Raw genomic sequence first — 17,999 nt, 5'->3', positions numbered from 1 at the left:
GTACGGATATAACTTATAATTTTATACATTTGCATTATATTTTTGAGCTAATTTCATCATTTGAAAGAATTTTTATCCAATTTTAACGGGAATTAAATCATTGCTCCTTTTTATCACTTATTGAAGGATGCTGCACGCATTAACTTTATAGATTTTTACATTTTTTTAAATGTTAATTTATTAATTTTTAAATATTATTATTATTATTATTATTATTATTACATAATTTGGATTTTTTAAAATTAATTTTATCTCAATAAATTCGCAATTTAATTAATTTTTAAAATTTAGTGTATTGAGGGGAAGTTTCAATCAACAACTTTACCTTTACCAGATTTATTAATCATATTTCTATTGTTGTAAAGGATGCGTTTCTATTTCGGTTTTAATTTGTCTATTAATCATATTTCTATTGTTAAATTAATCATATTTCAATTGTTATAACCATTAACTTTACATTTCTCTTTCACTTTCCTAAATAGATTTAATAATCACATTTCTATTGTTGCAATTCGCTTCCATATCAGTTACAATGGTAAATTCCAGCTAATTAACGATACTTCTAAGCTTTAAAATTTACAAATTTATGTGTAAGTGACTCTGTAAATGCCTTTCAAACATCTTAGAAAGTTTTTCCATCAGTAAATTTTCTCTTGCATCTTCATCTGCAGCATCTTTAGCAGCATCCTTAAGCAAGATTACATGACAAAAATAACTAAGTTTTTGGTTATTATGACTAAGATTATTGACTCTGTGATGTATTTTATTAACGTGGCAAACGTTATCACTTAATTATAAAGTTTAATCTTTATATATATTTTTATATAAAACTTCCTTCACTTACTTAACACGACGAGCTCTTTAGCATCATAAACTTATTTTTCTGCCTGTTAGAATGGTTTAAAGAATAAAAATTTAAGCGAAATATAATATTTTAAAAGTGTTTTAATTAAAAAGATTCAGATTTTAAAGCGTAAACAACAAAAGATCAAATTTGAAAAGTATGTTATAGATATTAAAAGCTGATGAGTTAAAGTAAAGAATTTAGAAAGATGAGGCAATCAAAAAGGGAGGAAAAAACACTATAGTACCCTTATAAAATTGACATGTATCACGCAACATGTGTGTGTGTGTGTGAGTGCGTGCGTGTGTTGTGTGTGTCCTTTAAACTACCGATCGAAATCTTGTCAGCATCTGACTTGTCGAAACTCTTCCTCCTCCTTCTCACCAGCGATGCATCTTCAACTTTTCGACAAATGTGCAATCCTGTCCAGATGAGAAAACCGGGATTTGTCTTCATCCCAACAAGAAAAAAAGGAGAAGAAAAATAAAATAAAATAAAAAAAGTAACCCCCGAGGAACTATTTTTGTTTCTCCTCTCTCTGCAGGAAAGTCTTTTCGATCGTTTTCTATCCTAACAATTGAATTGTTTCTGCTTTTGTCAATGAATAAATATGCTCTCTACCATTCTTTATCGCTTCTGTGACGTATTATTTGCTTAAATTATCATCACATTTGCGATTTTTTTAATCGAGGGATTGATGTTGATTTTCCTTAAAATGTTAGCATCTTTGGGATGCGGAAGATAAATTGATGATCACTGTTGATATACTAAAGTCTTGCAAATTTAGTGAGATGGCAAGTAGTTGTAACGATGTGCATCATTGTATGACAGATAATCACTCAGTTTTAAGTATCTTGTGATTATAGTTTCCTTAATATATAGCATCTTATGATAACTAATCACTTTAATTTACATCATGTGATTGTTAAACATTCATTTACTAACATCTTGCTAATAAACTATCCTTGTACTTTCCTACACAGTGAAGGATAATTTCATGATGCTCTCTGTCTACATCACTGTTTCTATCTGATAATGATCTACCTTCTAGAAGTGATAACCAAGATAATCTAACACGACGGAAAAATTAGCATTACACCTCATATAACGAACCCTCTTCTTATACCTAGCTACTTTCTAGCCCTATAAACTAGAAAACCAGCATTGTATGATGAATATAATACCTTATATGAGGTCATTCATTTTTATTTTACGCTCAGTGAAGCCAAGGTAGATCTAAAATACACTATTCACTAGAAAATTAACATTATGTAGCAGATAACACTATAGATTCTTAAGATAATCAGCCTACTGAAAGTATACTACTGCATTTAAGTTAGAACACTAACCTAAGGTAATCATCCTAGTTTCTATACCTTAATGAACCTAGGAACCATTTAAACAATTTATTTATCAAAATAATCACCTAAGTTTTCTCCAGACAAAGAAAACTCCTAATTTCTAACACTACAATTGATGATTAACATAAAGAAAAGCATCACTTCTATAGACGTATGAAGGATGCAATCACGAACCTGTTAGAGACATTGATTGAGGTGACCTTTCACCTTTTGAAGATGCCGAGATTCTTCATCCGTTTATAAATTAAATTACATGTTTTTATCCTAAACTTTTCGATGGATTAATAATGAAAGAATATCCTTCCGTTCCAACATCCTTCTTCAAACATTTTCTCTTAGTCATTAGTATAATTGTTTTTCGATAACAATGTCACAAATTCAAAAATATAACATCCTTCTTAATCTTAGTTTAATGCCAAACTAACAGCTTACTTTCCTCCATCTTTTTTTTAAAAAAAAGTAGTGAGGATTACAGTTTTTCTATAAGTAATTAAGATTTAAAAAAGGTTAATTGGGCTAACGTTTCTCCTTGACTAGAGAAAACAAGGATGGAGATACTACTTCAGTAACATTCAGATGATTCTACAGCAGCGTAACAACTTTATAGAGACTTAAAAATAAGAAAATCTAGCCCGAAGAGATGGTACTCTTCATCTTCTTCATCTCAATCCTGTTGGATAACCTGTATGATGATACTGATGTTGATTCTTTGTTACTGATCGATGAAGTAGCATTTTTAGAATATAGAGACGATGCTAATAAAGAAGAGCTTGAATTAAAGCTCGTAAAATTATTTATAACCATAAAAATTCAGCTTATATTCATCTTCGTCTCCATCCTCTTGATTGAAGGATAACCTGGATAAAAATCTATATCGTGATGCTAATCGTTTTGCAGCATCTTCAGATTAAGATGAAGAACATCATAAGATTTTAAAATCATTTCTCCATCTTTTTCATTGAGGATAACCTGGATAAAAACAGTACCACTGTAGCTTTATAACGTACAGGAGATAAAGTGCTTTATGTATATTGATGATAACCATATTGTCGTTGTAATGAGTATCAGTCATTTTCATATAAATGATGATAATCTTGGATCATCTTTTATAATAAATATAAAGCAGGATAATGATTGAATTAACTTATTGAACGAATATTCTGTTATCATGCAGACATGAAGATGAGTATCCTGATATAACGTCATAATAAATGAAGCTAACTCTACAGCATCCGTCTAATTTATAATTGGTGACAAGATGATGAAGGTAATTGCGATGATAATTTATACATTTGATGATAACAAGGAACATTCTGAAGAATATCATCCACAAAGTGTATACATGCGTGTAGGAGAATCTAAGATACAAGGATGAGGATCTTGAAGAATAGATGAAGATACTTTGCAGCATCTCGTGACGTATAATGTAGATGATAATCAAAGGATGATATGGTAATTAGCTTTGTAATATTCCGTATTGATGATGATAAAATTGTATCAGATGAAACTTATTGTATATTCTGTGGGAGTGATTTTATAAACAAAGTCGACTGTTAGAGAGAGTTAGGCATTATCCGAATGTAAATATCATCAGCATCGATACGTGTAGAGTAATACCACTAGAGAGATAAAAGTTGATTCTGAAGAAAACTTTAAAACTATCATCTTTCAGATTGCAAATTTGTCAAATTGAAAAGAAAGCCGATTCCACTATTTTTCTTGATGACACAGAAGGGGGAAAGGGAGGAGGAGGAGGAAGAGAAGAAGAAGAAGAAGAAGGAAAAAGAGATGGAGGAAAGGGGAGAAAAAAAAGAGTGGATACCGGAAAATTAACTCATACTTTTCATCCCGTGTTTCTATAGAGGTATGATGCACAAGGGGAATTGCTCCATTGAGGCAGTAAACAAGGAGCACTTGCGAAATCTTGTAATGTTTACTCAACTCTTGTATCCAGTCGAAGATACCGACAAACATCAGAGGGATGAATGGAGAATTTTCTTGTTCCCTCACCCAAAGACACAGGTTAGGTGTTTGGTGATGCTACACGGTAATGGAAGAATCGTCCCCTTTGGGATGAGTTTTATACAGGTTCTTCCCCCTCCTCCCATCGATGGGAGAATCACGTGACAATGTCACCACCGTGATGAAAAGAAGTATCCCCTCCAGCCAAAGTTAGATAAATGTGGGTGTATTGTCTACATAAGATTCTTTTGAGTAGGGGTGCGTGCCCGTCTCTCCTGCTTCCAGTATGAATGGTGGTGGACGAGTATGATGGAAAGATGAAGTTGCTTAAATAGTATTACATGTGCGCCAGTGTCGTTATACAGGGGAGGACGTCAAATTCTTCATAATATGGCAGCATTTTACTATTTTTTTGTGTAGATTATGTAGATATAAATGCGTTTCGAGTGTCTTCTACACGGATGATGCTTTCAGGAGGGATGTTTACAGGTGATTTTGTGTAGACGAATGAAGGAAACGGAATGTTTCTGTTGTAATACGTGCTTGTGTAGCAAGTATAATCAATGGTACTGTATGAAGAAATGCTACTTTGTTAATAAATTTAAATGTTGAGTAAAGTATATTTTATAGTAAATTATTACATAAACTGATTCCTAATGCAGAAAACGGATTTGTAGATATAAACACGTTTCAGAGATGCAAGAAACAAGGATGTTTACCTGGATGAGGAGGAAAATTAAAGGCAAAAGCTCATCTGAATGAAAAGGAGAATGAGAGGCAGAAGCTCATCTGAATGAGGAGGAGAATGAGAGGCAGAAGCTCATGTGGATGAGGAGGAGAATGAGAGGCAGAAGCTCATCTGGATGAGGTAATAGACAGATGCTCATCTGGATGAAGAGAAGAATAGAAAACATGCTCATCTGGATGAGGAGGATATAGGAGGCAAAAGCTTATCTGAATGAGGAGGATATAAGAGGCAGAAGCTCATCTGGATGAGGAGAAGAATGAGAGGCAGAAGCTCATCTGAATGAGGAGAAGAATAAAAGGCAGAAGCTCATCTGGATGAGGAGAAGAATAGAAAACAGGCTCATCTGGATGAGGAGGATATAGGAGATAGAAGCTTATATGTTAATGCAAAATCATAGCCTCTGCGTTAGCAGGTGATGTTAACTTTAACAGATATACTGAAGCTACTGATTCAGAAGCACAACTGCTAACTTCTAGAATTATGCAAGAGTTTAGCACATTAATGCGGCGGTACGTCAAGTGTAGAATGCTACTATAGTAACAATTTAAGATTTACAAGAGTTAAAATTACATAAAATTCCGACATTAATTTAAATAATACTGCAGATAGAGAGTTGAACAGTGCTATTGCATTAATAAAACAACCATATCTTGGAATTTTTAAACGTTACACGCAGAGAAATCTCTTAATTATCCCTATTATTATTAATATTAAAGGCATTTAATATCAGTTTCCTATGGTCGATGCTACTACAGGAGTAATGATAATACTTGAAGTTTTCTAATTTCCTGTTCTACCTCCGAACAATCGTGTTCAGAGGAGCGTTAATAATGAACAAGTTGTTGAACATCGCGAAAGAAACAAAGGGGAAAAAAGGATCGATTTTTAAGTTTACAAATGAAAAGAATTAGGAAGAGAAACGGCCATTCCTTACCTGCTTTGTTTGCTACTACGGAAGCATTAAGTCCTTGGGAATTAGGATTGACCTTAAAGGTCACTTGATCGTCGTCCACGCTGTCAAAAGTAAAAATATGTTAAGAAAATTGGTCACGTAATAAACATTTCAAGCGCGTGTTTCACACGATACTTCTATAGGAACAAAGTACCGTCGCGTGTGATCCGTGCCGGATTTTAGAGGATAACTTTAAGTGCTAAGGATGCTGAGGATGGTCATCCGTGGGAGGAGGAAGATGGGAGGCAGTGTCTCATCTGAATGAAAGAAAATGGAAGGAAGAAGATCATCAAGATGAAGAAGTTGGAAGACAGAAGCTCATCTGGATGAAGGAGAATGGAAGGGAGTAGGTCACCTGGATGAAAGAGACTGGGAGGCAGAAGCTCATCTAGATGAGAAGGAAAATGAGAGACAGAAGCTTATCTGAATGAAGAAGAATGAGAAGAAAAAGCTAATCTGGTTGATGGAGAGTAAGAAGGAATAAGAGAAATCTACTCATTTGTATACAAGTTCTATTTCCCCATCCGTAGTAACCTAAATGAATAAGATTCGAGAAAAATTCTTATACTTATTCTGGTGAGAAATGCCCGAATTTTGAAGGATTTTAAGAAAAATCCTTAGGAAAGAAGATGAAGAGCAAGCATATACAGATTATGGTAGGAAAATTAAACTCATACAAATAAGGAGAGGAATACTTTGGATAAGTAGGATAGGGAAAGCATCCATTTCTGGATAAATAGTGATAATAGAAGCATATACTTACTGATGAGAAAGGATCAGTCTACACGAGTAACGAGAGGGTAGAGACTGCGTGATGTGTGTCAGTTTGGATAAAGGCCACCTTATCCAAGTTACACTCATCTCGAAACACCCAAAATTCTAGATCAATTCTGCGGGTGTTTCATTCTTTCGTTAATATCTCGTCCCTCGCGCTCTCGTATAATGGATCACGTGACTTAAAACAAGTCGTAATCAATCAAAATCGGGCAAAAATGTTTACGTGTTTCGCTTAGGTCATCTTAAACACACTAACACCAGCCAAACCGGTGTTTACGTAACCGGTATCCGCGCGGTCACGTGACAATTTCGGATCATCTGGACCATCTCCAACACCCGAACAAACACGAGAACAGGAGAGAAAAAAATAGAAGAGGATGAGGAAAACCGAGAGGAGAGGGATGAGAGAGAGCAAAGAACAGATAGTGCAGAGAGAGAAGAGAAAGAGAGAGAGAGAGAGAGAGAGAGGAGCGATTACATCCTCCTTTAATTATCCAACCATTACGCCCGGATAAGCAAACGACGGGGTAGATTTTTGTTTCCTGCAATTCGTTATTACGAGGAATTGCAGCGTAAAAAGGGGGAAACGAAAGGGGGGAGCGAATATAACAAGGAAGAAGCACCGCAACATTATATTCATCCGTTTAGTAAGAAGAAGCGAACGTGACGAAGCGGGCGTAAGTCTACCCTCGCTTGGTCGCTCACCTGCTGAAGCGTGTCACGACATCTTAAATACAAATAATTGGCCCCCCAAAAACTCACTTGACATTAGAAAAAATCCCTCGAGGCAATTTCAACATCTGTTCCAACGTCTCTACTAATTTTTCGGCATCTGATGACGTCAGTTTCCTTCACCCCACCAAAAAAACACGTTGACCAATAGTTAATTATACACGTTAACTGTATTGTTTTTTTAAATTAGAGTTTATGTCACTTACCTTTCCTTCCCTATCACTAAATAGGTGTAACTAGCATCTACTGTCTCATACTGGCTACCCACGTCAGGTACCACACCCTTTTCTTTCTCCCCCTCCTTGTCTTCTGTAGAGTAAATTAATCGAGTGATCATCACCGATCATCATTCGTCGGTTAGATGATGATCGGTGGTGATGATGATGAAGATGATGATTTTCTTACCTTTGTCGTTAATCCTGCGGCTGTCCTGGCCCACGAATCGTAAGGACATCTTGTCGTCTAGTGTTTAAAATAAGAAAATTACAGTGGTTATAAGGTGAAAATGTCCATTTGGAAAGCTTATTTTGGTGTTAAGAAGGTGAAATTCGGCGTTATTGGAGGTGTTAGGGTGAAGCGAGTGCCGATAACACGTTTGTTAACACGAAAATTAGGCGTGTGATTGCAAATTTTATTTCCTTTAACGCTAAAAAATACAAAAAATTGAGTAGTAAAATACGAAAAATTTCATTCAAAAAGACTAAATTAAAATTAATCCCCAAAGAAACCAAAAAAAAAAAATAACGCAATTTTTCACTTCAAAATGGGCACACTCGACGGAGATAAAAGATGCGGGGGAAGCATACAAAGAAGTCATAAAATAGGACACGAGACCCACTCCAGGACACCGAATTTACCTTTATAACCCACTTAACATATAAGAAAATAATAATATTTATTAACTTTCACCGAACTGGATACTCAATTACAGGTAACCAAGACAACGGGATCATTCAGCATCCTTTAGTATTTTCACATTGCTCTCCATCTTCTTGGTTTGTGGATGGAGAGTCAAAGATAGATCGAGCTTTTTCAATCTGTTTCTCGTTTAGGACTATCCTATATTTGTGTCAGGATTGTTATATATGTAGGGGGGATGACGTTGATGAGAAGAAGATTGCTGCATTTCAGCAATGACACTTTATAAAACGCGCATCACCCGGTCGGAATATGTGGAATGGAATGTATTGAATACTGTCCCGACACTAACGAAAGGACGTCTACGAGACTATATTAAAGATAGTCAATAAACGTTCCTTCTTCTATATGAGGAAGTGAGTCTGGTATGTCTGTCTGTAGCACTAGACATCATTTTTCTCCTTCTCTCTTACATATACTACTGTATATAATTGCGATGCTCGAGTGACGATATCTAGGTTTCGAGATTCTCTTAGTGTTTTTTTTCCTCTCGATTCTTATGGCTCGTATGGTTGTCTGGACTTTTATATTGTAGTTTTTTCCTGTCTGACTTGCTTTCTAGTTGGTTGTTGACACAGAACGAGACTATTTTCCTGTGTTTTCCATGCGGATAAACACTTGATTTTCTCGTGTTTAATTAACGTTATTGTTTTCTAACTCTGCGTGTTCCCGTTTTTTCGAAACGCTACACGTGTCTGTTTCTATCATTGTTTCTATCAATTTATCTTTCTTGGTATTGTTTTCCCCAGTGTTTTTTTATGTTCCTTACAATTCTTCTGTTTTTAGAACTGTTTACTTTTCCTCATTTCTAGAGATTTTCTAAAGCACTTCTTTTTCAGAAACAGAAACAACATGTTTCTATAAACACTAGAAACAGCGGAACGTGTGTTTCTTTCTGTTTTCAGTAGCGCACCCCTTCTTTCCTGCTTCCTTTCCTAACCTAGAAACACCCATTTATCTTTTCCTCCACTAATTCTTTATCTGTTTACCTGTTTCTGGCAGCTTATTTCTCTGTTTCAACCCTACTTCTGTGTTCCTACATCGATTCTAACAGAAGTTCAAGGAAATTTCCACCCAAAAATCAAGTCAAAATCTCAAAAATCTCCCTAAAAATCACTCAAATAATTCCCCTCAAAACCCCACACAACAGCTATCCGGAAGGGTGCAAACACCCAAATCACGTGTTAGCTAGAATAAAAACAATTTCGAAAGGGGTGCAAGAGGGTTAAACGAGTTGTCGCGAACATTTCACGTGCTAAAACTTCCTCCCCCGAGAACGTTAACCCCTAACCGATCGCAGGGATGAGGACCACAGATACACAAAAATCCACTTTACGAGCGAAGTGAGGAGCCGGATCACGTGACTAATCACAGAGGATGGGCATAAATATTTAAAGGCAAAGGGGTGAAGCGTAGTCTTACTTCTCTTGTACTACTTTATCTTCTTCATTGCCAACAAATCCCCGATAATTAAAATTCTAAAGACCCTGTGGCACCAAAGGGAGAAGGGAGTGTTCCTACTAATTACCAAAGCTAGCGTGGTGACACTTTATCCGTGACGTCACATTTGAGCACACTGGTCACGAGGAGGGAAGAACAGAGGAAGGGAAGCGAGAGGGAGAAAGGGGGGAAAGGGAGAAAATCTCATTTCCACGAATCTATTTCCTCTTCGCATTTGCGAAACTTCCTTTTGTGGTACAGTAATGACCTTAGAGTTCGGGGGGAGAAGGTTAGCAATTAAAATGGTGGACGTTGAGGTCGCGCATTTTCTATAGAATCGTTGGTTTTTCTCACTTTTCTCCATCCCCTTCCTCCTCCTCTTCCTCCTGCTCCTTCTTCCTTCTTCCCGCTTCTACGCTTCCACTGCTCTACAGATTTGATATTACTTCGGAAGTTGGTGACATTCTCGCTCTCTGACGTCATTTCCTGTTATTGTCGAGCCCGGGGTGGATTAAGAAATTGTTTCTTTTTTCTTATAGATAAACAATTTGTTCGTCTTCCTCTCTTCTTTTCTTATGGATGTTGGAGAATGATGCGGTTCGTTGATATCTTTACTCTTGTGGGATTATCCGAAAAAAATCCTTCGTTCGGCTGTTTGTCTGCCCATTCGGAGTAACTAAATCTCGAGAGAGATCACTTCACTTGACGAGTTTATAAGTATAATCTAAGCAGCATCACCTGGACACTCTGTAACTCGTGTAAGCTACGCACACTATAATCCTTCCTCACACCTAATTCCTCTTGGAAACTTAACATTAATGACCTTACTTAAGGTTTCCTTTTTTTAACTACGCTAATTTACACTTAATTATTGTCAAATTGAGACTATAAACATGATCAAGAGATCAAAAATAAGGAGGACACTGAGGATAAAACAATTAGAAGATGAGTTCTTCCAGTTCTCTCAGTTTCTAATGGGCAACCATTTAGAAACTGAGAAGTGGAAAAAGAATTAAAACTCTACAACAACTCAGCAAGTACTAAAACACGAATTTTAGTTAGATAATAGGGAAGAAATCAAAGAGACTAAGTAAGAAACGTAAGATGGAATCGAGAAAACTAGGAGCGGATGCTAACAGATGAATAGACTAATTAAACTCAAGAGTAATTGGAGTTGAAGATGAAACTAAGCTAAGCACTGACTAGGGGAAAAAATCTAAGAGATTAAGAAGCTGGATTGAGGATAACCCAGTACAAAATTAAGAGGTAAAGAGGAAACTAAAACTCGGGAGTAACTATGAGATAGAAAGAAGCGAAAGATGGTGCTTAGTTACTAAGAGATAAGGTAGAAACTAAGAGAGGAGGAAGCAAAAGAAACACGTTGAGAGAAGAGTAAAACTCAAGAATAGTTAGAAAACTAGAAGAAAAGTTAGATGCAGAAGGTGGAAAACAAGAAAGAGATACCAAGAGATGGAGAGGAGAGTATATTTGAGGAACAAATATAAGTGATGCGGAGCATCGGTGATGTTAAGAGGCAACAAAACTCCATTAAAAAATAAAGGAAGAAGGAAGAAAAGCAAAATGGAGATGTTAAAAGAATGTTTTAATCTTTGTAATCTTCGTTTTGGAAAAGGTTGCAGCTAATTAAGAGTGGAGCAATTACGAATAAAAAGGGGGGAGAGGAGGGAATTTCGTGTAGTGAAGAAAACGTTCCTCGGGCAACAATTTAATTTCAATCTGTCCTGTCTGCTGATATTAAAACAAACGTCTTTCCTCCTTCTTCTCCCCTTCTTCAAACTTAAGAATGTTTAGCAATAGCATAAACAAGTGGAAAATTGACTGATAAAAGCGGGCTAAAGAGAGGAAGTGCAGCATCCACGCTGCTAGTTTTAATTAAATCACCAGGGACGTCGTTTCCCAGGAAACTAAAGGACTTAAAAGCATTCTAAAATGGCGTCGGACGACATCAAACACACCTTCTGCACTTTCACTAACATTGAACACTCAAATTTGCAATATCTACACTAATGCAATTACGCGCACCATTTTAGTGGTATCTTGGGGGGATTCCTGGTATTTTCCGTGTTTGTTTGTCGCTCCGTACGGTGGGCCAACCGTATTTTGGGGTAGGGATTTATATGACTTTATCTACGGGGTTTAGCCACCCCTTCTCTCCCTCCCTCTTCCTGGAGTTCATGTCGGATGGATGATGGTAATCATCTCGATCATCTTTCTACTCGTGCGGAAGGGAGGAGGATGCTGCTAGCTCGTGTTTTTGTACGGAAGATTTGCATAGGAGAAAAAGGATAAAGCGTAAGAGAAGAGGCTGGAGAGCTAACTCGTCTCTGGAGTTGTATAGATTAAAATCAGCTTTAAATCCTTGTTAAAGATGGTTACACCCGTTTCTAGTGTTGTACAAACGAGGAAAAGATGAATAACTAGGATGATACCCTATCATCTTTGTAATTGTATAGAAGAAACAAGTGTGGAGATCGTTCTGGAGAAAGATGTAACGCATTCATCTTTCAGAGCTGCATAGGAGACGAGGATGAAGAGTTACTTTAGCATTAGAGAAGGATGACGAAGAAAGGAGGACGGAGATCCCCATTATATAAAGGTAAATCTCGTTCATCTTCAGAGTTACATAGAAGAGAAGAGGTTGAGAACTAACTCCAGATATGTGTTAGAGAATGACTCATGTCCATCTCTAGAAGTCTCTTTTATAGAAGAACACGAAGAACTAACTGGTGTTAGAGGAGCGTTGCTCTCTCATCTTTAAGAGTTGTTGGTAGATTTAACCTTAGATCCGAGTTAAAGAAAGGTACACTGTACATCTCTTTCGTCTCTGGTGTTGTAGAAGAGAGAAGAAAGGAAAATCAACTGTATATCCATGTTAAAGATGAATCTCACTCCTCTCTGGTGCACAGACGAGAAGAGGAGAACGAGCTAAGTCTAGTATTAGAGAAGGATGTCACTCTCATCTTTCTAATTATATAGAATCGAGAAGGATGGAGGACCAGACTCTTGATCTACGAAAGAAAGCACGCATCTTACTCATCTTCAACCACACGAGAGATGAGGGAGATAAGAAGAGAAGATGGAAAGCCTCATATTTATTTTTCGTGTTATATAGCAGAGAGGAAAAGTAGAGAAGTTAACTACAGATCCACATCAGAAAAGAGTGCATCTTGCTTATCTTCAAAAGTATACCTGTACTTTAACGTTCAGAAAACAGAAGAAAACAGATAGCAACACTGTTATAACTGTTACGCGACCATAATGCGACCGAACTCGATGGAATTCCTAGAAAATATTCGAGATCGTAACGATCCCTGTTACGAGATAGAACACTCAGACACGATTCTTATCTAGGCTTTGACTGGAAAGTTAATGCAGTTTGGGATTGTCTACATAGCTCGTTAATGATGCTATGGATCGACATTAAAGAATGTTGTTACGCTGTCAATGATCAGCTTCTCATCTAACTCATGTTGTTACTCTTCTCAAGCATTATGCTCGCTCCTAACTACTAAAGTTAAGGCCCTATAATACTATTTTATACACGTTACCGATTAAAGAAACTTTCTCTGCTTAACTATAACGATATTTTTAAGCAGGTTTCCCAGTGATAAGTTGGAGGTTATCTACATCCTTGACTCTTCATCTTAGGAAAATCTTCAGCATCTTTGATTCTGTAGATGAAGATAAAATTTGAATCATCTTAACATCTTCAGAAACGTTTGTTGCTCAATATTCATGTATAGATATGGAGCATAATTAATATTTCAACGTTCAATTGATGAAGAACATGATCAGAAACTGTTCAATATGGATGCTAAAACATAATTAGAACCTCACCGTTCACCTATAGAAGCAAAAACATTATTAGAATACCGATGCTGTAGTGTAATTGGAGTCTTGGAAACTGAATGATAAACAGTATCCTAGTGTTCAACTAAATCCTGGAAGATAATGTTCATTTATAGATGGTGAAACGTGTGTAGAATCTGTAGCTACTGGAGCAACTACAGCTGTAAAGTAACTCGTAAGATAATCTCTAAGGATGCTCCTCTTATCCTGACGACAACACAAACTTAAAGAAACACTCGAAACTTTTCTCACCCTCAAAAATAAACTAAGAAATAAAGAAAAAGAACTTACCAATCCTTTCTTCATCCGCCTCAACTGATCCAACGCTGCTTTTATCCGAAGGATCCATCCAGAATTTCCAAGAGGAATCCTAAATTATTAAATTTCCTTTCTTTTAAATTTTTGATCTGTTTACATCAAAAGATAAACAGAATTTTTCATATGTATTTTACTCCCCCTTCTTCTATTGATATACAAAAATAAAGGAGGGAAGAAAAAAAATATATATATATATAAAGTTTAATTAATTCATATTCAGAGAGACTGGAGAAGAGGAGGAGCAGGAGGAGGAGAAAAGGATGCTGTCTGGATCAATTTTTTACGTATGATCGTCATACTTAAAGGACGAAGAACAAGAAGAAGAGTAAGAGATTGCATCAAGACATACATAATAGATAAATAGAACGGTAAAATAAGAGTAAAAGCTTAAGATTGACTTCCTGTCGGACAGATAGTGAAAAACAATGTAACAAACGTGGAGGGGGGCAAAGAGCAGGGAGACGAGAATGGAAAATTAAATAATACTCCCCACTTACTGTAGATACAGCAACAATATGAACATGTTTATCTCAGAATATATCTCAGAAAATCTTTTGAATGTTTTATGATCATTACTTATCTCCTCCTCCTCCTCCTCCTCTTCTTCTTCTTCTTTACACTTCCCTATAGATAGTATATATATTTATACTTGTTTATTTACAGAATTTATTGTAACTGGATTATATACAAGGCAAATTTCGTCTTTACTCCATCTATAAACTTCTCCTGAGCACGTCTAAGAATTCAATTTGAAGGTATCACTGTGGAAAGTTTCGCTACTTAAAGTGATTTTAATTGTAATTTTAGTAACTTTTACTACATTCTCGTTCTAATTAATTTGAGGTAGTGTTATAGATCTCGTCTATATCTTAATAATTGTAGAATTGTGTGGTTGGGGATGTTTTGAGGTGATGAAATATTTGTATTCCTCATCTACTAAGATAAGAGATAACTGTTGAATGCTTGTTTAGGTGTGGAATAATCGTAAAAAAATTGTTAAAAAGTTGTGTTTTAGGAGTGGAATAACCTTAAAAATAAGCTAAATGGTTTCTTACGTGTGAAAAATCACTTTAAATTTAATTAAAGGGCATATTTTTCCGTATAGGATTGCCTGTAACACGATTGAAAGGCATCACTTTTCTGTGAAGGGCAGAAATTGGTAAAAGAAACGTAATTTTATTCATTATCTTCTATAAATTAATAAAGGCCACAATTTTCCACAAATAAGGGCCCCAAATTTTGGATGCAATAGCTCACAAAACATCTGAAAACAATCAGCTTTATCACTTCATCCAGCAAGGCCCCAGCCAGGCCTTATAAATCAGGATCATTTATTTAGCAGCATCTGAGAGAAAAAAAGTATTTTCGGGGGGTGATACCGGCGATCTAAATCAATTTTTCGTGCTGTAGAAGCTGTAAAAAGTCGAACAAAAGCGAAGTGCGCTTCTATCATCCACTTTCCTACCTCTTTACGTTGTTTCTTGATCGATCACGATGCCCTGTTGCTCTTCCCAACCCCAATCTGGGACGTCTAACACATTAAACGGGCCATCCACTTATCAACAACCATCACAGAACGGACAATAACAGCATTTGTCGAGTGGCAAAACTATATCTTGTCCTTTTTCTCCATTAACAAGCAATCCAATCTTCAAGTTAGTAAAGGAGGGATTATATGCTGAGATGGTCTCACTAACAAGCATTGATTTGTTTGCCAAACACCCCATTTTCCGCATCCACTAGGTAAAAAGAAGATAAAAAGGAAGGATATTTACATCATCCGGTTCATCTTCCTGCTCGTGGACGTAGAAACCGGGTCCTGGTTTCTTAGTATCGTAACGAGAAAACCGCCGGAAGTTATCATCATCGTCGTCATCATATTGCTCCTCTTCATCCCTGGCTCGCTCCACTATTCCATCATCCTGCTCGTCTGTAAGATACGATGCCGTTTCGTTAAATCGGGGGGCGATTTTTTACGCAAAAACTGCTGAAGAAAGTGAGTTTAACTTACGTAAAACTCGCCCCCGTTATTGCGATTAAGGGCGAAATTTTTTTTATGCAAATTTAACTTAATAATCGTTAGGAGATGCGTTTAAAACTTACCTTGTTTATTATTTCGTAGCCATCTTTCTGGTCGGAGGGAGATGATACTTGATTTTCGCTCAGTGTCGCCATCTGACGTCACTTCTTTCTTCCACCCCGCATCGTCGCCACGATTGACAGGTAACCACTCCACTCCTCCTTCTGAGAATAACGGATGTCGACTCGGTTCATCGTCCTTAATCTGCAGGAAAGATAGATAAAAAGGCGTCGGATCATCATCTCAGCATCACTTACAGTCACTCTCTCAGCATCCGATAATCATCGCATCACTTAATCTTACGTTATCGGGATAGCGAAGATCTTCTTGGCGGTCCCGTTCTGAAGCTTCTTTCAGATATTGTAAGAATGCTAAAAAATCTTTATCGTTGTCATCGTCATCATCATCATCTTCGTCTTCTATATCTTTTCCGCTTAATTTATCATCGTTGTCTCGCTTTTCGAAGCGAGATTCCGGCTTGTGTCGCGCGGGAGCGAAGATCTCATCTGCATATTCGGAATGAGAGTTTGTCAAGCTTGGGAGAAATCTGGAGAGAAATTCGTAAAATTCTTCTTTAATTTTCATGAAATTTACTTTATAAATAAATCATTTTTATCCGTTTCATCCATTAAAACTACTATAGTAATTCGTTCGGGAGTTGAATACGGGAGATTTCCATCAGAATCGAGAGATTTTTTTTTCTGCTCGATATTAAGGCTTCTATTTAAAGCAGCTTAATTACAGCAAAAATTTAGTAGATTTTCGTACGGTTAAGCCTTTAAAAAACGCCTTTTTTTCAAGCATGATAAAGGCAAATTGAGGTTTTCGAGTATTTAAAGCTGCAATGGGCGCATTGAGATTGAGAGATGATAAAGTTTCAAAAGGATTATATTTGAAATATATAGCAAAACTCGGGTTAATTTTGGCGATTAAGACTTTAGAAAGGTCACAGAAAGTAATTTTAAGGCTTTAGGAGGGATATACAGGCGATTATTAAGGCTTTAAAATCCATAGTTTACAGCAGAAAATTGCGCTGTTACAGGGGAATTTATCAATCTCGGGAGAAATCTGAAGAGAAATTTGTAAAATTCTTCTTAATTTTCATGAAATTTACTAGCAAAATACATGAAATTTTAGAGCATAAGACTACGCTGTTAGGTACAATAGAACAGAAAATATAGTGATATTATCAACGTTAAAGGTGCTATAGTATAGTAACACCGCATCACTAGTATATTATCAGGTGTTAGGATATTATAACATCACAGTTTTCTTCTATACATCGTTACAACAGTATACCTTCCTGTTATACATGTGTCATATACTGTAGTATCGTAACCAGAAACTATACTGTCCTAGTAACACCGAAAAGTATCCTACAATACAGGAATATAGGAAAAAACTGTTTACAGAAGGGATCAATTCAAGAAAAGGGGTAAGAGGGCACTAAAATTCCGCATTTAGTTACGTTAGTTACAGATAAAACGTATTAAATTTACCCCTCTTATCAAATTTACTCCTACAATAACAAATTTGCCATGCATCTAACTCACTTGATGTAAGCCATGTCTTCAGGATCCATTTTCTCTAATTCTTCCAGAAGAGCAGCTGGCTGAAGAAAAAAAATATATATTTAAGTAAAATAAAGAAGAGGAGGAGGAGGAAGAAGAGGAAGAAGTAAAGAAAAAAAAAGTTAAATTTCTGATTAAGTTAAAGAAACATTTACTTCGATACACGCTCGTCGCAGACAAGAAATTAATTTAATTTCGTAAATTAACTTTTATCCTTTGATGTCTTTCGGCGACATTACTCCATGTCGTAAATCATTGATGGGCAAAGAGTAGCACAGAAAATTTATTTACTTGCCTATCCTCTTGTTTTTCTAATCTTTTGAAGATTTATAGGGGGGCTTCTGGATAGAAAATTCTTATTCACTTAATTCCAAAAAGTCACTTTTTGAAAGTAAATTAATCCCTAAAGTATAGAGAGAGAGAGAG

General features: G+C 36.2%; 1 protein-coding gene across 1 annotated transcript in view; it reads right to left on the bottom strand.

Annotated features, from left to right (window-relative positions):
• The window catches only part of IA-2 (tyrosine phosphatase IA-2), a 126,802-nt gene that overhangs the window by 85,913 nt on the left and 22,890 nt on the right, over positions 1-17,999 (bottom strand). The window contains exons 4-12 of the mRNA XM_067285529.1: positions 17,556-17,614; positions 16,306-16,549; positions 16,026-16,206; positions 15,698-15,852; positions 13,896-13,974; positions 7,782-7,838; positions 7,583-7,685; positions 7,407-7,493; positions 5,850-5,929 (exon numbers count right to left, since the gene is read on the bottom strand). Coding sequence (XP_067141630.1) covers positions 5,850-5,929; positions 7,407-7,493; positions 7,583-7,685; positions 7,782-7,838; positions 13,896-13,974; positions 15,698-15,852; positions 16,026-16,206; positions 16,306-16,549; positions 17,556-17,614 — 1,045 coding nt within the window. The remainder of the gene's footprint in view (positions 1-5,849; positions 5,930-7,406; positions 7,494-7,582; positions 7,686-7,781; positions 7,839-13,895; positions 13,975-15,697; positions 15,853-16,025; positions 16,207-16,305; positions 16,550-17,555; positions 17,615-17,999) is intronic.

Source organism: Centruroides vittatus, unplaced genomic scaffold (genome assembly GCF_030686945.1).
Source record: "Centruroides vittatus isolate TY-2023 unplaced genomic scaffold, ASM3068694v2 scaffold_2707, whole genome shotgun sequence".
NCBI classification, from domain to species: Eukaryota; Metazoa; Arthropoda; class Arachnida; order Scorpiones; family Buthidae; genus Centruroides; species Centruroides vittatus.
This window is presented reverse-complemented; position numbering and strand designations above follow the sequence as displayed.